The following is a 23,098-nucleotide window of genomic DNA, read 5'->3' on the forward strand; positions in this document are numbered from 1 at the left end:
TTTTGTTTTAAGTCTCCGTGGTATATAGGATTGCATAGCATATAGCTAAACCTTCTTTTGTTTTTAGGAGCATTTTATTACCATTTGAAAATATTTTGAAGAATTTCTACTTAGAAACTAAGGTAAAAGATAACTCTAAGGAAACTCTGGCTAAGGAAGAACTTGGTTTCTAAGCTTGTCCACCTGTGACTCACCTCTTCTTCCTGGGAGCTACTTGGAAACATTTTTTTACCTCTAGAATCTCTTTAGAAATTTTTCACAAAAAACAAAGAAAGTTTGTGAAAATCTTTTCACTCATTACTTGTGCAAGTTTTTGAAAACCTTGTGAAAATTATTTCTACATACTTGACAAGAATGAGTCAATCTAGTGTCCAAGGAAGTATGAGACCTAAAAGTGAGAGCTTACAACTGAGAGAGGAATTTGAGCAAAAGTTCCAATAAAAGGACAAAGAGATTAGTGAGCTCAAGAATATGATTGGTCAACTTTTGATCAATCAAGACAAGGGTAAAAGGAAAGAAGGGTCTACACATAGAAAAAGAGAATACCTTGGAGATACATCCTCTCCACCTAGTGAACCTCAGCATTATAGTAGTCATCACAATGATGACCACTATCAAATACCTCCTAGGAGAAATCATAGAGTAAAAGAGCATCACCCAAGGGAGCCAAAGATTGATCTTCCTCCTTTACATGGAAAAGATGATGTGGAAGAATACTTAGAATGGGAGATGAAAGTTGAGCAATTGTTTGAGTGCCACCAAATAGATGATGAGAGGAGAGTAACTATGGCCTCTTTAAGCTTTCAAGGCTATGCCTTATATTGGTGGACAGCCTTGGTCAAAGATCTGAGATTGAGAAACCTACCTTCCATTAGGTATTGGAATGAGTTGAGGTTTGCCTTAAGAAGAAGGCATGTGCCAGCTTACTATGATAGGGAGTTAATGGACAAGATTCATAAACTCCAACAAAGAAACATGAGTGTTGAGGAATATAGGCAAAAAATGGAGTTACTCATGTTGAGAGCTGGGATAAGAGAGGAACCAAGGATAACAATTGCTAGGTTCCAAAGTGGACTTAATTATGACATAAGAGATAAGGTTACCTTACAATGATCCCAATGAATTAGTCCAACTTTGTGTAAGGGTGGAACAACAACTCAAGAGGAAAAGCTCCACTAGGAAGGACTACCCTACTAGTTTTGGCCATAAGAGAGAATACAAGAGGGAGGGTAGTCTATCTAAGCCAAGGTATGATGGGTCTAGGGAGGGAGAGAGAAAAAAAGAAAAGGTTAAAGAACCTTCAAGAGACCATAAAAGTAAGGAGACTAAGTGCTTTAGATGTGGGGAAAAAGGGCACTATGCATCTAAGTGTCGCAATACAAGGTTAACTTACATTCTTGAGCATGAAAGTGAAAGTGAGGGTTCTTCATATAGTGAGTCTCAAACATCCACTTCTGAAGAAGAAGAAGAAGCTTTACCTTGTGATGGTGACTTACTTATGGTAAGGAGACTCCTTGAAAGTAAACATGTTGAGCTAGAACAGTCACAAAGCGAGAACCTAGTCCACACAAGATGTAAAGTTTTTGAAAAGACATGTTCAATGATTGTGGATAGTGGCTCTTGTTGCAACTGTTGTAGTTCAAGAATGGTAGAGAAGTTAGGCTTAACTACTGCCCCTCATCCTAAACCTTATAAACTTTCATGGATTGAAGAGGATGAAGGGATAGTAGTTAAAGAACAAGTGAGTGTACCCATTTCCATTGGAAAATATGAAGACCAAATTGTTTGTGATATAGTACCAATGGAAGCTGGGCACATATTACTTGGAAGGCCTTGGCAATTTGATAAGCAAGCTCTACATGATGGAGTCACCAACAAAATCACCATTCAACACAAGGGCAAGAAAATTGTTTTGTGTCCTCTTACACCTTTACAAGTAAGAGAGGACCAAATAATTCTTAAGAAGAAGTTGCATAGAGAAAAGAAAAAGGAAAATAGGAAAGAGAAAAAGGAGAAGAATATGAATTTGGTAAACAAGGCCTCAACCAAAGAAGTTGTCCAACCTCAAACCTTGAAAGTTTCTAAAAATCTTTTGCTTGGACAACCTCATTTTCTTCTCTATTGCAAAGAGGCACTTGTTTCAGTAAATTATGAACTTGGTTCTCTACCAAAGGGGTTGCAAAAACTTTTAAAACAATTTGATTATTTGTTTCCTAAAGAGGTACCAAGTGGATTACCACCTTTGAGGGGGATAGAACATCAAATAGATTTGGTGCCTGGGACAAGCCTTCCTAATAGGCCAGCCTATAGGACCAACCCCATGGAAACAAAAGAGATAGAGAAACAAGTTAATGAATTATTGAACAAAGGGTGGATCCAGAAGAGCCTAAGTCCTTGTGCGGTGCCTATGTTGTTGGTTCCTAAGAAGGATGGATCTTGGAGAATGTGTACAGACTATAAGGCCATCAATAATATAACTGTCAAATATAGGCACCCCATTCCTAGATTAAATGACATGTTAGATGAATTACATGGAGCAAACATTTTCACCAAAATTGATCTCAAAAGCGAATATAATCAAATAAGAATTAAAGAAGGCGATGAATGGAAGACTGCTTTCAAGACCAAGTTTGGTTTGTATGAATGGTTAGTCATGCCCTTTGGCTTAACCCATGCTCCTAGTACATTCATGAGATTAATGAACCATGTCCTTAGGGAATGCATAGGAAGGTTTGTAGTGGTCTACTTTGATGATATCTTAATTTATAGTCAAGGTTTTCAAGAGCATCTTAGCCATGTCAGAAAGGTCTTGCTTCTTCTTAGAGAACATCATCTCTTTGCCAACTTTCATAAATGTACTTTTTGTCAAGAAAGTGTGATATTCCTTGGATTCAAAGTTGGAAAAGAAGGTGTACATGTTGATCCTGAGAAGATCAAGGCCATACAAGAATGACCAACCCCTAAACCAGTAGGAGAGGTGAGAAGTTTCCATGGATTAGCCAGCTTTTATAGAAGATTTGTAAAAGACTTCTCTACCCTAGCTGCTCCTTTGAATGAACTAGTCAAGAAGGATGTTCCTTTCATTTGGGGTGATAAGCAAGTTTTATCTTTTGAGACCTTGAAACATAAGTTAACTCATGCACCTATTCTAGTCTTGCCTGATTTTTCCAAAACCTTTGAACTAGAATGTGATGCATCTGGGGTAGGGATAGGAGCTGTTTTAATTCAAGAAGGTCATCCCGTAGCTTACTTCAGTGAAAAACTTAGGGGACCTACTCTAAACTATCCTACCTATGATAAAGAGTTAACGTAAACACAAATAAGATTTGAAAAATGCGATAAAAGATCACTGGAATTGGTCTTTGACTAATATTAGAGTAAAATCCTGGACAACATATATTCTCTGTTCAAGCATTCACATGAAAGTATCTTGGTTTAATTCCTTAAAACAAGTTCTAAAATTATCTGTTGAATTATTAATTCCTTAATTAATTCATCAAATAACTTTGCATTAACATCAGATGTTGAGAATGACCAAAAGCACAGAAGTCATTCCTAGCGTAGTTATTTTTAGTTTCTTTTCTTACGTTTCTGGTTCTAAAAATACTTCCCAGTACAAAAGAACCTTTAAGATGATTAATACTTCCATATAATCAAGAGTAAGTCAAGAAAAGAACAAGAACAGAAACATATATTGCACAGGAAATTTACATTAATAATTCGTCATACAACCAATTCTAATGAACAGAAAATTTAGCCTATCCTAGACATCTCAAACGTACTCTTTTTCAGCAATTCCTTGCAGAAAGTTCAGTCTTGATGTCTTGATAAGTCTCCTCTTGTCTCCTGAATTCTCCAGTATTTTTCTGGCTATGTTCGTGTGTCAGAAGATGATTTCTGCCTTTCTGTCACGTCTTTTTAAAACCAAAAACTTCCTTAATTCGCACAGCGCACAAGTGTGTGTGCGCTATGCGAATTTCGTGTAACCGCTGCCTCTCAACTTATGTTATTCGCACAGCGCACAAGTAATGGTGCGTTATGCGAATTTCCATTTCCTGGCAGTGCGAGCTTTGGCTTGCACTATGCAAGAATTAGTTGACAGACTCCCAATTATACATCATTTCCTGTACAATAATTTACAAACAATCTACTTCCTATTACAACATTTCACTGAGTAATAACATGAATAATTACAAGATTGAGCTCATTTATAAGTGTAAAAACAATTCTTTTTCACACTTATCAATAAGTAACTCACAACTCAAAGAATGGTAAATGGGTTACAGATACTGTCACCTGATTCAAGCGTACACAATGGGTTTCTCCCCGAAATTTAAATTGAAGTACGTGGACATACACATGAAATCAATATAACCAAAAAAAACATAATATTATATCTATTTCCATAAAGTTAACTTGTTAAAATTAAGTTACATTAATTATGGTGATATGGCTGATTTGATGGGAAATCTTTAAAAGTGAAAAGCATTGATTGTGGGTTAGGAGAGAGAAACTTTATGCTGACAACATTCAATGCATGCTTTGTCAGCGTAAGCAAATACGTGCTTGAGAAGACAAAAATATTACCTTTGACGGGACTACAAACCTCAGGGGTCACTCCACACTCCTTGGGACATCATCACATCACCAACCATCCTCTACCACCACTGAAACACCAGGACCAGCCTAAGACAAGTGCAAAAGTGCCTCAAAGTCACTTTTTTTGACAATGGTCACCCCTGTGAACCTGACTGACTACCTCAGTTAAACTTTCTGTACAAATCCGGAAATTCTCTCGGGTAATCGTTTACCAGGAAGTTGTAAACGATTACCACAGCGTTTTTTCAACACTCTCAGTAATCCCTTGCACAACTTGCTCCTCCAACTAATGAGGGGTCACTCCACACTCCTTGGGACATCATCACATCACCAACCACCCTCTACCACCACTGAAACACCAGGAGCAGCCTAATACAAGTGCAAAAGTGCCTGAAAGTCACTTTTTTTGACAATGGTCACCCCTGTCACCCTGACTGACTACCTCAGTTGGACTTTCTGTACAAAACCTCATTTTCTCTCGGGTAATCGTTTACCAGGAAGTTGTAAACGATTACCACAACATTTTTTCAACACTCTCAGTCATCCCTTGCACAACTTGTTCCTCCAACTAATGAGGGGTCACTCCACACTCCTTGGGACATCATCACATCACCAACCACCCTCTCCCACCACTGAAACACCAGGACCAGCCTAAGACAAGTGCAAAAGTGCCTCAAAGTCACTTTTTTTGACAATGGTCACCCCTGTGAACCTGACTGACTACCTCAGTTAAACTTTCTGTACAAATCCGGAAATTCTCTCGGGTAATCGTTTACCAGGAAGTTGTAAACGATTACCACAACGTTTTTTCAACACTCTCAGTAATCCCTTGCACAACTTGCTCCTCCAACTTATCAGGGGTCACTCCACACTCCTTGGGACATCATCACATCACGAACCACCCTCTCCCACCACTGAAACACCAGGAGCAGCCTAAGACAAGTGCAAAAGTGCCTCAAAGTCACTTTTTTTGACAATGGTCACCCATGTCACCCTGACTGACTACCTTAGTTGGATTTTTGTACAAAACCTCATTTTCTCTCGGGTAATCGTTTACCAGGAAGTTGTAAACGATTACCACAGCGTTTTTTCAACACTCTCACTCATCCCTTGCACAACTTGCTCCTCCAACTGATGAGGGATCACTCCACACTCCTTTGGACATCACCAACCACCCTCTACCACCACTGAAACACCAGGACCAGCCTAAGACAAGTGCAAAAGTGCCTCAAAGTCACTTTTTTTGACAATGGTCACCCCTGTCAACCTGACTGACTACCTCAGTTAAACTTTCTGTACAAATCCGGAAATTCTCTCGGGTAATCGTTTACCAGGAAGTTGTAAACGATTACCACAGCGTTTTTTCAACACTCTCAGTAATCCCTTGCACAACTTGCTCCTCCAACTGATGAGGGGTCACTCCACACTCCTTGGGACATCATCACATCACCAACCACCCTCTACCACCACTGAAACACCAGGAGCAGCCTAATACAAGTGCAAAAGTGCCTGAAAGTCACTTTTTTTGACAATGGTCACCCCTGTGAATCTGACTGACTACCTTAGTTGGACTTTCTGTACAAAACCTCATTTTCTTTCGGGAAATCGTTTAGCATGAGGGGTCACTCCACAGTCCTTGGCCTCACATCACATCACCTCCCACTCAAATTGTGATTCAAATGAACTGGTTTTGACATTGGTCACCCATGTTACCCACAATGACCACTCAAAGACCAACATCTTACAAACAAGCCTGCAACTTAGCAAACACAAAACTTGACCACATTCTGAAATCCATAAACCCACAACTCATAATAACAATGGTATTAAAAAAATAAAATATGAGACCAACTCAAACAAAAACTCAAATTTTATATCATTCAACTAAATCCGATACATTACACTTTGTTTTCTTAATCTATTTACAATGATTACAATGATCGTTTACTTTCCATTAATCAACTAAATACACATATCACTCATTTTTTATTCTAAGCACTACGGTTCCGGTGTATGGAGTCCTAAGTGCTCTTCCCTTGTAACGCCTTCGTGATCCAACCCTAACGTCTTCAAAGGTTGTTCATTTCCGTCAATGTCAGTAGGGGATACAAAACCAGTGTTCACGGATGGTTCTGTACGAGGAACACTTTGTCCAACGTCATCTTTATTTTGCCTTCTTGCCTTCTCTTCAGCCAATTGTGCCTCCAAACTTGCAACCCTCCTTTTAAGTTCTTCAATTAGAAATTCTTGGTCCTCTAAGGCACGCATAAAAGTTTCTCTTCGAATTCTTTTTTGTTTCTTATTTCCTCTTGGTTTAGCATCCTTTCTTTTTGGTGTTGGTTTGTATTCCTTCTTATCCTTGGTTGAAGCACCAGCATAAACATCGTCAACAACCTGAAATTTAACCACACATTATAGATTACACAACTTTTGTCAATATATGAAAACATAACAAAACTTCTGATAACAAACCACATACCAAACCTGTCTCCATACACCGTTTTACGAACTTGTCTCCAACACTTATATTCATCCAATGCAATATTCGTGGAAATTTATCAATAGGACCTTCCGGTGGAACAAATAGCTCAAAAAGCCATACCTAAGAAAAATAAATCATCTTAACTTGTAAGAAACTAAATTCACAAAACAATTTAAATAATTACATCAAAAAGTATTAATTACCTGCAGCATGTAAACACAACCATCGACGTAAACGTTTGTTGTACCTTTGCCTTTCTTCAAGCCTTCTGAAGCTTTGCACAAACTACGTAACAAAAAACGATAAACTAGACTACCCCAACAATAACTACCCAAACCACTTAAGTTGTCAACAATATTAAACATTACGGGAAACACTTTTCCGCTACGTTTTGGAAATAAAATCTCACTTATCCCTACCAAGAGGTAAAGGCTACAAAAATGAGAACAAGGGATCTTTTTCTTGTGTTTTCGCATTAGAATTTTGTATATCGAATTCAATTCCTTTGTTCCTTTGCCTATGTATTTCACACATTAAATATTTCCCATTTCTTCCTTTAAGTTAATATTTGCACCATCTGTACTCAATCCCAACCCTAAATGAAAATCATTTTCATTTATGTTCAAAACTTTATTCCCAACTAAAAAACCACTACTAGAGTCGTCCCACTTACCCAATAACTCACTCAATATATTTCTACCTAGTTTAACATTCACATTGACATCTAAAAACCACGCAAATGGAGTCTTCGCAATCAATGACTGATGCTCGTCTGTCAAGCGTTCGTTCAAAGTACATATATACTTTGTCGAAAAAGAGTGCCGAACACTCAACTGCATAAACCAAAATAAAATCAGCAAAAGTACTAAACCCAGTAACCCAATAACCACAACAAAAGGATACGAACCCCAAACCTTAACCCAAACCAAAAAACCATGGTACGAAATGGAATGGAAAATCACTTACCTTCGTCGTCGGACAATGGTCATTGGACCTTGCCATTCCGCACGATAAGTTGTACGAAAAACACCACCTTTATGAAAATGGAGGGAGACAACACCACGCACACAGAACAATCACATAGAAAGCAAAGTGAAGAGGCACGAAACACGACCTTCAGGAGACGGGACCTTCACGAGACGGGACCTTCGTTTCCAATGAAACAGAGAAAGGGGTATTTTCGAATTTTCAGTTAAAAGAAGGGTTACGGACTTCCATTTCGAAGGTTTTTATAAAATATTCTTTTTAAAACAAACCAATGAAAATAGGACACGTGGTGTTGTCAAAAAAGTGTTAAGAAATCGTTGTTGGAATATCGCGGTCCTAAAATAATATACCCCTACACCTTTTCTCTTTCATCTTAAATGTGAGTAAAAAAACAAAAGAAAGGAAGGCTACCACCACTCACGGCCAAGGGAAATTTGTTTTCCTCTTTCTTGCCTCATGGTGGGACCCACACATGCCAGAGTCTTGGGAAGATTAATTATCACTAAACCAACTTCCATCCACTAATACATTAATGCAAACATTTATATTTAACTACTCTTTTAAGCTTTTTCAAAAATTAACATAAACATTAATATTACTTTAATTTCATTCATTTATTAAAATATTTCTCAATACCATTACTCATCATAATTTATTATCTAATACCACCAAATAAAAATAATTAAAATAAAATAAAATTTAATTTATACGGGTCTTACAATCCCGAGGTGGGCCTAGATTTTCAAGAGGTTCTCTTCAGAGATGGTAAGCTTCTTAATTGTCAAACTAAGTCCAATTTCAATCTTGAATTTCCTGTTTTTGTGAAAGTGTGCATTGGTTGAATAATTGAGTGAGAATTTCCATTTTAAGTTCTGAAATATGAACTAAAAAGACCCCAAGGCGGGCTTAACTTTCTCATAATGTCTTTCTGAAGAGGAATTAAGACTCTTTCATTCAATCTATTGCACATTTGCCTCTGTTCTTTACTTTTTCCTAATATCATTAGTTTGCTCCTTGATTTTTGGTATTTCTGTGGAATTCATGTTAGAATAGTCTTAGTTTAGATGGTGATTTCATGATTGGTTTTAGGTTCTGTTATGTGATTTATTTTTCTTTATTCCTTTAAACTGTGATTTCTTAATTTTGTTTTAGTGTTTGTTAATTTTCTTCATCATTGATTACTTTCCAGATTAAATAGCCACTTTATCCTTGCACTTAATATAGGTTCACATTCATTTAAATTTTAGGATTTGTTTAGCTTTTAATTTCTAATTTGAGTTGCTTGTTTACATTTCTGATTTTAGGTCATTTTAGTTGCATTTAGTTCTCATATTAGTTTAGGTTCTATTATGTTCTACATAGATTCCATATTTTAGTTTACGTTTCAAATTTTTATTTCTTTCTTACACTTTATTCTCTTTCTTTTCTTAAACATATTTTGTTTTTATTTCTTTTCTTTTTCATTTCATTATTTTTAATTTCCCCACCTTGCATTAGTAAATAAAGCAAGAATTAACTTTACACTTTAAACTTAATTGAGTCTGTGGATTGATACCTGGGTTGTCCCTATACTTCATTAGTGGGGAAACTTAGTTTGTTCCTTTGAATTCCAAGATACTAGAGAACATCCTAGTAGATGACATGTACCACTAGTGCTCTTTCTATCTAGTTTACAGCCACCAAAATCTTAATCATTGTATCCTTCAAGAAAAATGTTTGATCTACTAGGATACCATAGTCCAAGACTTTTGGTTCCTTTTAGATACTTTAAAATTATTTTCAAAGCAGTTAAATGTGATTCTTTGGGTTGTGAATGAAATCTAGCACAGAGACAGACATTATGCATGATATCTGGTCTACTGGCAGTTAAGTATAATAAAGCTCCAATATACCTCTGTAAAGTGTTTGATCTACAACATTGCCTTTTTCATCAAGGTCAAGATAGCAATTAGTTGCCATAGGCGTTGTAGCTTCTTTGATATCCAGCATTTTGTACTTCTTCAACAAGTCAGTGCAGTATTTAGATTGATGAATAAAATGACATTCTCATTCTGCTTAACTTGAAGCCCCAGAAAATATGTGAGTTCTACCATCATGGACATCTCGAACTCTTCTTGCATTGTCTTAGAAAGTTCTTTGCATAGAGCATGACTAGTTGAACAAAATATGATATCATCAACATAAATTTGCGCATAAAATATATTAGTTTTGGAGTTTTTAATGAAAAGGGTTGAATCTACTTTACCCCTTGTAAATCCCTTCTTTACCAGAAATTCACTTAGTCGCTCATACCAAGATCTTGGTGCCTGTTTTAGTCCATACAGGGCCTTCTTCAGTTTGAAGACATGATCTGGATGCTCATAGTCTTGAAAACCAGGTGGTTGTTCCACGTAGACTTCTTCCTTGATATACCCGTTTAGAAACGCACTCTTGACATCCATTTGGTACAATCTGAATTTCATTATAGAAGCAATGGCTAGGAGAATCCTTATTGCTTTCAATCTAGCCATTAGAGCATAAGTTTCAACATAATTGATTCCCTGTTCTTGACTATAGCCCTTTGCAACTAATCTGGCCTTATTTTTATGACTTCTCCTAAATCATCCATTTTGTTTCTGAAAACCCACTTTGTGCCTATCACCTGTAGAGTTTCAGTCCTTGGAACCAGTTCCCACACATTGTTTCTTTTGAACTGATTCAACTCTTCTTGCATGGCCATCATCCAGTTTTCATCCGCAAGTGTAGCTTCAATATTCTTGGGTTCAATCTTAGACACATATGCTACATTCATACATAATTGATTGAGCTATCTCCTAGTGGAAACTCCTCTTTTTATATCTCCAATGATATTATTGGTTGAGAAATTTCTCAGTGTTTTCCACTCCTTAATTGTTTCTGCTCTAGGAGGTCCAGTTGTGTGTTCAGTAATTTCTTCTTCCTGAATTTCTTCGGTTTCCTCTTCCTCTGCAGTAGAATAACCTGCATCTATATTGATTAACTTGAGTATCAATGTATTCATCAAAAGCTACATGTACAGACTCCTCAACACTTATAGTCCTTTTATTATATACCTTGTAAGCTTTACTTGTAAGAGAATAACCAATAAAGATAGCCTCATCGGCTTTGGAGTCGAACTTACCAAGGTTTTCCTTACCATTATTGAGAACAAAGCACTTACATCCAAAGATCCGTAGATGTGTGATGTTAGGCTTCCTTCCCTTGAATAGCTCATATGGAGTTAGTTTCAGCATAGATCTTATTACAGTTCTGTTAAGTACATAGCAAGTTGTGCTCACAGCATTTGCCTAGAAATATTTTGGTAAGTTAATAACGGTTGAATTTACCGTTATTTGTGATGCAATTTTGATACTGAATTAACCCTTTTTGACTTAGAAACTTGCTTGAACTCTTGTTTTTAGCTTAATTTTGTGAATTAGTGAGTAGAGGTTATACTTAATGATTTTATCACTAAATTCCCTCAATTTTGTAGGTTATTGGGATGTTTTGGAAGAGGAGAAAAAGTATCAAGGAGTTGGAACTCAAGAGGGACAACAAAAGCACCAGAAGAGAAGGCTACAAAAGGTCGCAAGACGCCTGGTTGACCTTTTTTGGGACCCTCAGCACAGGATGTCGCGTAACCACACCTGGTTGCAGTCCTGAGGGGCACTGAGCGCCAGCTAACTCGCACCAACGCTTGGGCGTCCTTCTAGGGGCGTTGAGCGCCAGCTCCAATGCACCGTAGCACAGCTAGGCGCCCTTCCAAGGGCACTAAGTGTCAGCTCTCTCGCAGCTCGCCTGGCTGCCCTTAGTTAGGGCGTTGAGCGCCAGCTACGTTGGCCCATGATCCAATTTTGATCTATTTAAGGATTTGCATGTTCTAGGGGTGATATCTTTTGGCACTAGAGCATAGATGCGGGAGCTCTCCTCTTCAGTGATGGAAGCAGCTTGAGGAGTTGAGACCGACCGAGGCAGCAGGAGCGCGATCTGGATCCTCGGATAGACTCGATTTGGACCGATTAAATGGTGATAAATGGAGATTGAACGATGGAAAAGGTTCAAATGGTGAAGGATAAAGTTTCAATCGGTGGAAAATGGTGGAAGTCAGTGGAAACCCTAGAAGAAGATGAGGTAGTAAGATGAATGAAGAGAAAATACCTTCAAAGACGCGTATGGAGTGTGGATCTATGGTTAGCGACAATGAGCTCTTGAGAACGAGAATGAGACGCTCTGAGATGTGGAGGGATGTGTTGGAGCAGTAATGTAAGGAGGAGCTGACGCGTGCATGAGATGTGGCAGTGGAGAGTCAGCGTGGAGGATGAGAGAGAAAGCACAATGGAATTTTGGAGAAATGAGAGAATGATGAATGTGCTTGGAAGGTGGCTAGAGGCGGTTCACTTTGGACTCTCTAGCTTGACTTTCGAGAGAGAATTGTGTCTGGATTTTCTCTATAGAAATCACAATTCATTATGCCCAAAAGTGAATGATACAATTGTGGAGACGGGTATTTATAGTAACCCGTACTCCAAGAGAAGTGTAATGCATATACAATAAAATGTAACAAAATACAAGAGAACAATGAAGTAATTTCATGAAGCAGTATGCCATCATTCAGTTTCTAGTGTTTTCCTATCACTTTCATTCCATTGTACACCTAGTTTCTCCATGACAATGAAGAACTAAACTCATTTGTTGTTGGGGAAGATGTAACCTTTAAACTCTCATGTATTTGAATTTGTTCACAATTAATATATGCTTCTTTCATTAATTGTTAGGGATTTTCTACTTTTCTCTATGCTTGTTATGTTTTGATCATTCATGGCATGATTTTATGGTCTTCTTTGTTATTGGGAAATACCTAGAAACTACGATCTGGAGAATTTCTCCCAAAAGCAATATTGCCCAGGGATGGGATAGGAGGTTTGGTCGTCTTAAGCTTTTGTTCGTAATGCAGAATTAATTATTAAGAATGCAAGGGATTGTAGTCTAGTAGTTAAGGATAGGCTTTCTTCGTCAAGGGATCGGGTTTTAAGTAATTTAGAGAGTGACGTTCACAATTGAATGAAGAAGATGAATTCTTATATGCATGAGAGTAAGGACGGTGAAATCTAAACCTCAATAACATACTCATCTCATATTATCAATATCATCCACTCAATTTTATGTTTTTCCCTAATTGATCAAATATGCATTCATATTTACTTTTTCTACATTTTGCATTTTAAAACCAATGAAATTGTTCTTAAGTCTTAATTAGTTAAGGTATTACACAATTGTTTAGAGTCGTGAGTCTCTTGGAAAATGATACTTGGTCTTACCATTTATTATTACTTGATACGATTTGGTACACTTTCCAATCTGTTAACATAAGTCCCTCTCGTTAAGCGTGGTTCTTGCTAGCTCTTCTAATGCTTTATTCTTCCTATCCACAACTCCATTCTGTTGAGGGGTTATTGGTGCAGAGAAGTTGTGAGAGATTCACATCTCCGCACAGTATTCATCAAAAACTTCATTCTGGAACTCTTTGCCATGATCACTTCGTATGGATTTTATTCTAAGATCCTTTTCATTTTGTATCACAACAACAAATTTCTTGAATACCCAGAAAGTTTCACTTTTGGCAGAAATGAAGAAAGTGTCCGATCGGGCAGACGTATGAAATTGTGGACTGGAGACAACAGTTGAATGCTCATGAATGTGTAGTTAATGAGGTAACGGTCATTGTCGGATATTTAAAGTGTGCATTGAAAGCCATTAAAAGGTAAATTAATGGGAAATATTCTCTAAAAACATATAAATAGCAGTCAAAGGAGAAGGTAAACTCTCTGTTCATCTGATAATTATAGACTTGCAAGAGCCCATTCTGACTTGAGCGTCGGAGTGTTTGCTGCAGGTCAACCCATTTGTGTGAGGAAGAGGCGCGAGGAGAGCAGGACCGATCGGAGAAGGAGGAGTGTTTCCGGACGGAGGTAGCAGGAACTTTCCCCGGTCCCATTCAGCAGAAACATTTTGGCGCCCACCGTGGGGCCGAGGGTAGTTGAAGACAACCTTTACGATCATAAGGATGGAGCAAGACCCGACAGCTTTGTTACAGGAGATGAGAAGGCGAATGGAAGCAATGCAGGCAGAAATTGAAACCCTTAGGGCCGAGAGTGATGCGGCCGGAGGGGCGCAAGCTAATCAACCAGCTCCTACACGCGCTCAGGTACCGCCGTTTGTGGACATGCCAGAAACCGAGTCCGACTCGGAAGAGGACACAGATCCCAATCCCGATAGTCATTATCAGGGAGAGGAACAGAGTGAGGCCGGCTCGCATCGAACGGCAAACCGTCCGACCCCAGCCGGTCGGGCCAGAGCGTTGCATCCGTTCACAATAGTGATCATGGAGGAGCAAATTCCGGATAGAGCATTCCCGGCCTTGGAGAAGTATGATGGTTCAGGGGATCCGGAGGAGCATTTGAGATCTTTCGTTGACGCGATGACTATTTACTCACCCAGGGAGAATGTGTGGTGCAGGGTTTTTTCCCTGTCAATAAAGGGAGAAGCGTTGGCATGGTTCCACTCGTTAAGACCTCGGACCATTAACAATTTTTCCACCTTGAGAGATATGTTCGAACGACAATTTTCGGCGGGTAGAGCGCGAAATCTGACGTATCTAGAGTTGACCAACATCAAATAGGAGAAGGGAGAGAGTCTTAGGGATTTCATGGACATGTTCAACAGAACCGCTCGGCAAGTAAGAGGGGTAGGCAAGAAGTTTATCATCAGTACTTTGGCTACTGCGCTGAGACCTTCCCCGTTTGCTGATAACTTGTTCGCGGAGCCCCCATTAACCTTAGACGAGTTGCAAGAGAGGGCCGCTCGGTTCATTAGAATAGAAGAAATGAGGGCGGTCCAGAGACGAAAGCAAGAACAAGGCACGAGTTCAGGACAGGAGAAAAAAGAAGGCAAGAAACCGTTCGTTCCAGGCGAACGGCAGAAGGCCCAGAAGTTTAGAGATGGCCCGAAGGGGGGTAGGTACGAACGGTACACCCCGTTGAATACGCCAAGGGCAAGGGTGCTGGAGGAAGCCCTGAATGCATATTTGATAAAGGTGAGACCTTCCCGGTCGTCACCTAAAGCAGATGGAACTAAACATTGCACCTATCACCTGAACATAGGGCACAACACCGAGGACTGCACGGTGCTGAAGGATAAGGTGGAAGAATTAATCCGAGCGGGTCATCTGTGGAGGTTCGTTAAGGAGGAACGAAAGACGAGAAGTCCACCCATAAGGGCTAGGGTGGAGAGAAGTGACCGAAGAGAGGACAGGCGGCCCGACCGCAGGCGGAGTAGAAGTCGCAGCCATGACCGATCACTGCGAGGAACGATAAACACCATCTCAGGTGGATTTGCGGGAGGGTCGTCGGTGTCCGCGAGGAAGAGAAACCTGAGGGAGCTAAAAAGCGTCCACAGGGTAGATGTGAGGAAGCGTTCTATGCCGCCAATCACGTTTACAGATGAGGATTTCCATGCTCCCGATCCAGATGAGGATGACCCAATGGTGATAACGGCGGTTATTGCCCGATATAGCGTGGGAAAGGTGTTGGTGGACCAGGGCAGCTCTGTTAGCATTCTGTACTGGAAAACATTCCAACAGATGGACATATCTGAAGATCTGATCGCTCCTTACAATGAACAGATAGTAGGATTTTCGGGGGAGAGAGTAGATACCAGAGGATATGTGGACCTCAGAACGTGCTTAGGAACCGAACGGAGCAAGGAGGTGAAAACCAGGTTCTTACTGGTGGATGCGAGCACTTCTTACAATGTGCTATTGGGACGGCCATGTCTGAACGCGTTCGGGGAAATTGTTTCCACACCCCACCTCACGCTTAAGTTTCCATTGGATAATGGAAATATCTGTATCGTTCGGTCCGATTAGAGGATCGCCCGAGAATGTTATATGGCGGGGCTGAAGGTTCAGCCATCGTCATCAGATCCACCCGGCCGGCAGAGGAGAAGGCAATCGGAGGTAGCCATGGCAGACTTAGATCCGAGGACTAATACTGACGATCGGATAGAACCGATGGGCGAGACCAAGCCCTTCGGCCTCGGACGGAGGGAAGAGCAAGTTACCACCATCGGGAGTGAGCTGGAGGAGGATCAGGCCAGGTTGATTGGCACTTTGTTGAAGAAAAACCAAGACTTATTTGCTTGGACTGGCAGCTGATATGTCAGGAATCCATCCAAGGGTTATGTCGCACAAGCTGGCATTGTTTAAGGAGGCCCGACCGGTGGCCCAGAAGAAGAGAAGATTGGGGGAAGAGAAGCGATCGGCAGTAGCAGCAGAGGTGAAGAAGTTGTTGGAGGCAGATTTCATCTGTGAGGTCAAGTACACAACTTGGCTAGCAAACGTTGTAATGGTGAAGAAGATGAGCGCGCAGTGGAGAATGTGTACAGACTTCACGGATCTGAATAAAGCCTGTCCCAAAGATTCGTACCCACTGCCGAGTATTGATGCGTTAGTGGACGGGGCTTCAGGGTTCCAGGTTTTAAGTTTCCTGGATGCGTATTCAGGATACAATCAGATACCCATGTTTCCCCCAAACAGCGATAAGACAGCGTTTATCACCGAGCGGGCGAATTATTGCTATGATGTTATGTCGTTCGGGTTGAAGAACGCAGGAGCCACTTACCAACGGCTGATGGATAGGGTTTTTGCTGACCAGATTGGCAGATGCATGGAGGTATACGTAGATGATATGGTGGTGAGGAGCCGCTCGGTTGAAGACCATGTGAGAGACCTGGCAGAAGTGTTCCACCAGGTTCGCAAGTACAACATGCGTCTTAATCCGGCCAAGTGTACTTTCGGGGTGCCGGCGGGAAAATTTCTAGGATTCCTGCTGACAACTAGAGGAATTGAGGTGAACCCCGACAAGTGCAGAACGATATTGGAGATGAGAAGTCCGCAGAAGCTGAAGGAGGTTCAGAGACTGGTAGGGAGGCTGACTTCATTATCCCGCTTTATTCCAAAGTTAGCCGAACGGATAAAGCCAATAGTGAAAATCATGAAGAAGAGTACGGGTGCTGATTGGGACGACCAGTGTGAGCAAGCCTTTGATGAAGTTAAAAGCATATTGGTCAGCCCACCAGTTATGGGACGACCCGAGGAGGGGCATGCGTTACAACTCTTCCTGGCGGTCTTGGAGGACACGGTCAGCTCGGCTTTGGTGCAAGAGCAGCCTGAGTTCAAGCTTGTATACTTCGTCAGTCGAACTTTGCAACCAGCTGAGACTAGGTATAAGCGGGTCGAGAAGATCGCTGTGGCTCTTGTAATAGCATCAAGGCGCTTAAGACCATACTTCCAGAGTTATCAGGTGGTAGTCCGAACAGACCACCCGATCGCGAAAATCCTGCGCAAACCAGATTTGGCCGGGAGAATTGTAGGATGGTATGTGGAGTTGTCTGAATTTGGACTCCAGTTTGAACCAAGAGGGTCGATCCGAGGGCAACATTTGGCCGACTTTGCAGTCGAGTTACCTTGGGAAGATGAAGGTCACCAAGAGTGGATCCTCTATGTGGACAGCTCCTCTGAAAAGTCTGGGGGTGGAGCAGGAATTGTGTTAGAAGGACCGGACGGCTTTGTTGTGGAGCAGGCAATTGTCTTTCGGTTCAAGATAAGTAATAACCAGGCCGAATATGAAGCAGTGCTGGCAGGGTTCGAGCTGGCTAGGGACTTGGGGGCCGTCTCGGTCAAATGCCGAACAGATTCCCAATTGGTGGTAGGGCAGCTCACCGAGAGCTTCCAGACCAAGGATGATCAGCTACTTCGATATTTTCACAAGGTAAAGGAGTTGTTAAAGTAGTTCCGGACGGTGGAATTCAAACATGTGCCGAGGGAGCAGAACGCGAGGGCGGATATCCTATCCAAACTCGCCAACAGCAAAGGGAAGGATCACTTGTCGTCGGTTATAAGGCAGGTCATGATGAACCCATCGGTGGAGTGTTTGGCAGTTCATGAGGTCTCTGATCGGCCTGATTGGAGGAAAGAAATAAGGGAAGTCATTCAAAGGCAGAAGAATGGCTTGCACGTCCGAGTGGCTGAGGCGAAGAAGCCGCTCGGTATTTGTTCATAGGGGAAGATTTATATAAACGAGGATTTTCCTCACCCCTGTTGAAGTGCATATCCACGGAGGAAGCCGAATATGTGATGAGGGAGTTGCACGAGGGGGTGTGTGGAATGCATACAGGGCAGCGAGCGTTACGTGCCAAGGTCGTACGAGCGGGCTATTTTTGGCCGACGGTGGAAAGAGACTGCAAAGAATTTGTGCAGAAGTGTTTGAAGTGTCAGGAGCATGGCAAGAATCTTAATCTTCCACCGGTCGTGTTGCACAGCTTGGTGTCACCATGGTCGTTCGCACAATGGGGAGTTAATATAGTCGGACCCTTTCCGGTGGGCCGAGCGCAAAAGAAATTCCTACTGGTGGCAATTGATTATTTCACTAAGTGGGTGGAGGCCGAACCGCTCGCAACAATCACGACCGCCAGGGTGCAAAAAATTTGTATGGACGCTCGTATGCAGATTTGGAATTCCTAAAGTTATAGTTACAGATAACGGGCGGCAGTTCATTGATAAAGGCTTGGGGGAATTCTATAAAAAATCTGGGGATTAAGCATGTCAAGAGCTCGGTGGAGCATCCTCAAACGAACGGCCAGGTGGAAGCGGTCAACAAAGTCATTGTATCTGAGCTGAAGAAAAGGCTAGGAGAAGCCAAAGGCCTCTGGGTAGATGAACTTCAGGAGGTCTTATGGGGGTATCGCTGCACGCCGCACGGTACAACGGGGGAAACCCCGTTCAACCTAACATATGGAACGGACGCAATGTTACCAGTCGAAGTAGGAGAACCTACTATTCGAAGGGAGGTCCAAAATCTACAAGATAACAATGAGGAGCTTCGCGTGGAACTTGACACTTTGGACGAACGAAGAGAGGTGGCTATGATCCGAGCGGAGGCGAAAAAGAGACTATTGGCGAGGCGCTATAACACCAAGGTCAAGCCGCGACAATTTGCTGAAGGAGATCTTGTGTGGAGAAAAACAGCAGAAGCCCGACGAAACTGATCGGCAGGAAAATTAGCTGCAAATTGGGAGGGCCCCTTCAGGGTTGTAGAGAATTTACAAAATGGAGCATACCGCCTAGAGCACCCGACGGGAAAGGCTATACCCAATACGTTGAACGCGTCTCATTTAAAGTTTTATTTCAGCTAAGAGCTTTGTAATTATTACTTCATATCAATAATACATTGTTTATCACCAACGGAATTTTCGTCATGTGTTAACAACCGAGCGGGTGAGGCAGATTTCTCTCGTGAACTCTCACCTTGGTCTTAGAGCACGCTTCTAGAGAGCTCCTAAGACCTAAACCGAGCAGGTGAGGCAGATTTCTTTTGTGAACTCTCACCTTGGTCTTAGGGCACGCTTCTAGAGAGCTTCTAAGACCTAAACTGAGCGGGTGAGGCAGATTTCTCTCGTGAACTCACCTTAGTCTTAGGGCACGCTTCTAAAGAGCTCCTAAGACCTAAACCGAGCGGGTGAGGCAGATTTCTCTCGTGAACTCACCTTGGTCTTAGGGCACGCTTCTAAAGAGCTCCTAAGACCTAAACCGAGCGGGTGAGGCAGATTTCTCTCGTGAACTCTCACCTTGGTCTTAGGGCACGCTTCTAAAGAGCTCCTAAGACCTAAATCGAGCGGGTGAGGCAGATTTCTCTCGTGAACTCTCACCTTGGTCTTAGGGCACGCTTCTAGAGAGCTCCTAAGACCTAAACCGAGCGGAACCCTTACGAGGCAAACCAGGCAGCAAAGGAAAAGGCTATGCGGTAAAGACAAGTAAAACAGGAAAACGCAAGTAAACAGGGACAAAGGCAAAATGGCAGGAGAAACTTGAATTTTTTCATTCATTTCCAAATTTGTTACAAGTAAAAGTTCGAAAGCAGTAAAGTCCTAAGTCTAAACACTTAGGATTGGCCTTCAGCTTCGCCGGTCTCTCCAACCACTTCGACGGCAGCATCGACAGTCTGGCCGACGGGAGGAGGAGACGGGGGGATGTTTAGTGGAACCAGCTTGCTATCCACCACCATCATGCCCACGTTAAGGCGGGGATCGTCGGTAGGCACTTGAAAGAGGAGGTTGCATTGGGCGAGGGCCTTGTCGAATCCGAGCATGTGCTCGTTCACCACTTCATCGCCAAAAAGCTTGACTTCTGCCTCCAACTTGGTTACCCGATCGCGGAGAGAATCCCGTTTGGTCGTCAACGTCGTGTTGGAAGAAGTGGCCTTCTGGAGGTCCAGCTTTGCATCATCCAGAGACCGTTGCATACGACGCTGAGTAGCACGCACCTCGGACAGCAGAGTGCTAGCCTTCTTCTTATCTTCTTCCGCTATCCGCTCGGTCTCAGCCAGCCGAAGGGTGAGTTCTTGGTTGGCCTTGAAGGCGGATTCGAACTTCGCTTGGAGCATTTGAAGCTCTTCTGAGGCGGAAGCTTTTTTCTGGGCGGCGTAGGTCAAACACATAGCTGACCGCGCCATCAATTCTAGGGCCATGTTGGAGGCCTCTTCCTCGGTCATCCCACTGACCAAGGCCTTCTCCTCAGCGAAAAGGTCAAAGTGGAGGCGCTTCGCCACCCAAGAGTCGGGACTCAGTAGACCGGGGAAAGGAGGCCCATCGGGCAAAATCCTCTTGGCGCGCTTGGACTCAGCAGATGACTCCCGAGCGGCTTTCTGTTTCCCTTTCTCCTTCTTCTTGGGGTTAGATTCGATCGGGGGAGCCTGGTCGGGAACAACCTCGACCGGCGGTGGAGGAATGGAAGCCTGTTGCACTGGACAGGGAGTGACAGGCCGAGCGACGGTGGACGGGACCTGGGACGAGCTCCCGCCCGGTTTCCTTACTTCGCCTCCTCTCTGAGCGAACAGGCGGGCGAAGGTGCTATTTTTTGAGGGATCCATCTTGGACAGATAATCTGCAAGACCAAAGAAAATTCAGATAAGTTCAAATGGCTGCTCAATAGAAGGCGGTCAAGAATAGCTTACCAAACACATTAGAGGGCAGGTTTTTGTTGCCCAGGAAACCGATCAGAACATGACACGAGGATTTGGGGGGCAGCTGACAAAGCTGGTTGATCAAGTCCAAGTCCTCCATCTTGGGCTTAGGCCAGGAAAGGACCTTACGGGGATCTCGGGTCCAGTAAAAAGGAAACTTGGCCTCTTGGGCCGAAAAGCAGAAGCTTTGGTATCCGGTCTCCGTCGGCACGACTTTAAAGAATTGATTCTTAAAGTCCTTATAGGAGCTGTTATAAAGGGTTAAGAGATGTTTGTCCCCGACCGTCCGAAGGGAAACCCAAGGTTTGGTCGGGTGAGGCTGTACGTGAAAGAAGTAAAGGAAGGTGGCCGGAGTCGGTTTGAGAGCTAAACCGGAGCAGATGGCAGAGAACGCTTGCATGAAGACCCAACCGTTCGGATGAAGCTGGGTTGGAGCCACGTTAAGTGTTCTCAATACACCCATCTGGAAGTCCGAGAAGGGCAGAAGAACCTTCAAATCCGTGAACATTGTGGCATAAACATAGAAGAAGTTAGTGGGGTAGTTGCCCCGACCGTGGCAGACGCGCTCGGTCATCTGACAGATGGCTAGTTTGAAATGTCTGGCGTCGGCAGCAGACTTAACCAGACAAATGTGGTTAATTAAATTGCGGAAAGCTTGGCGATTGTAAAAGGAAGAGGGAAGTTGCCTAACTTCATGAGGCGCCCACTCGTAGTCGGGAACTGGTGGCCAAGCTCTGGGCTTCCCATCCCAGGCGCCGGTTGAATCCACATGAATGGCAACTTCCTCAGGAGCATCACTGTCAACCAGGAGATCGGAGGAATTCCCTGAAGGCGAGGCTCTAGCGCCGGTGCCAGTAAGAGCAACCAAAGAAGAAGATGGACTGGCAATGTCATCATCAGCATATCCCCTACCCTCTTTGTCGGAGAAATCAGAAGACATGGTTACCTGAGACGTGGAGAGCGAAGGGAGCAGAGGAAGATTCAGAGGAAGGAGAGGCTGGCGACGGCGACAACATGAAAGTAAAAAATTAGGGTAAAAGTAGTGGTATTTATATCAAGATTACAATCGACTCAAAGGTTTTATCCGAAGCGTCAAACGTCAAGAGATCTGACGGCTTGAGGGACGCGACGTTTCGGTGACAGCAAAATCTGACGGTTCAAGCGGTAAGACGTTTCGTTTTTTCACATTTCCCGCCTAAAAGTTACAGTCGTGACTTTACAGTTCTCACCAGAGCAAGTGTTAGTGTCTTAAGGATTTGGTTAGACAGAGAAAGAGAATGGCCGAACGGAGGTCACTTCAAAACCCTACGCAAAAAGTATTTTTGCTAGGGCTTTGGGGACTGTTGTTACTACCGAGGAAGGGCAACCGACCGGGAAGGTTTGAATAAGACCGAGCGGGTGGAAGCAAGGCCAATATGTTCGATCGGGTGTTCTGGCCTAATAAGTCCGACCATACATGTTATGCTCAACGTGTCCGACCGGCAGACGTATGAAATTGTGGACTGGAGACAGCAGTTGAATGCTCATGAATGTGTAGTTAATGAGGTAACGGTCATTGTCGGATATTTAAAGTGTGCATTGAAAGCCATTAAAAGGTAAATTAATGGGAAATATTCTCTGAAAACATATAAATAGCAGTCAAAGGAGAAGGTAAACTCTCTGTTCATTTGATAATTATAGACTTGCAAGAGCCCATTCTGACTTGAGCGTCGGAGTGTTTGCTGCAGGTCAACCCATTTGTGTGAGGAAGAGGCGCGAGGAGAGCAGGACCGATCGGAGAAGGAGGAGTGTTTCCGGACGGAGGTAGCAGGAACTTTCCCCGGTCTCATTCAGCACAAACAGAAGATTTTATATTTTTGGTATTTTTATATAAGAAAGGGAAAAGGTTTTTTAGCACAAGGACGATGCGAGTGATCACACATGTACTTAACCTTTAAAACATTTTTGGTATTTTTTT

General features: G+C 42.5%; 1 protein-coding gene across 1 annotated transcript; it reads left to right on the forward strand.

Moving 5' to 3' along the window:
• Positions 1-14,771: 14,771 nt before the first annotated feature.
• LOC148191633 (uncharacterized) lies at positions 14,772-15,989 on the forward strand. The gene has a single exon (XM_088100633.1). It carries the CDS (start codon positions 14,772-14,774, stop codon positions 15,987-15,989), a length of 1,218 nt encoding a protein of 405 aa, XP_087956759.1.
• Positions 15,990-23,098: the final 7,109 nt, after the last annotated feature.

The sequence above is a fragment of the Vigna umbellata genome, chromosome 10 (genome assembly GCF_029865625.1).
Source record: "Vigna umbellata cultivar VRB3 chromosome 10, Vumbellata_1.0, whole genome shotgun sequence".
NCBI classification, from domain to species: Eukaryota; Viridiplantae; Streptophyta; class Magnoliopsida; order Fabales; family Fabaceae; genus Vigna; species Vigna umbellata.

What these genes read in the sequence shown, in the direction of transcription:
- LOC148191633 (XM_088100633.1), top strand. Translation starts at nt 14,772, where the DNA reads ATGGACATGTTCAACAGAACCGCTCGGCAAGTAAGAGGGGTAGGCAAG.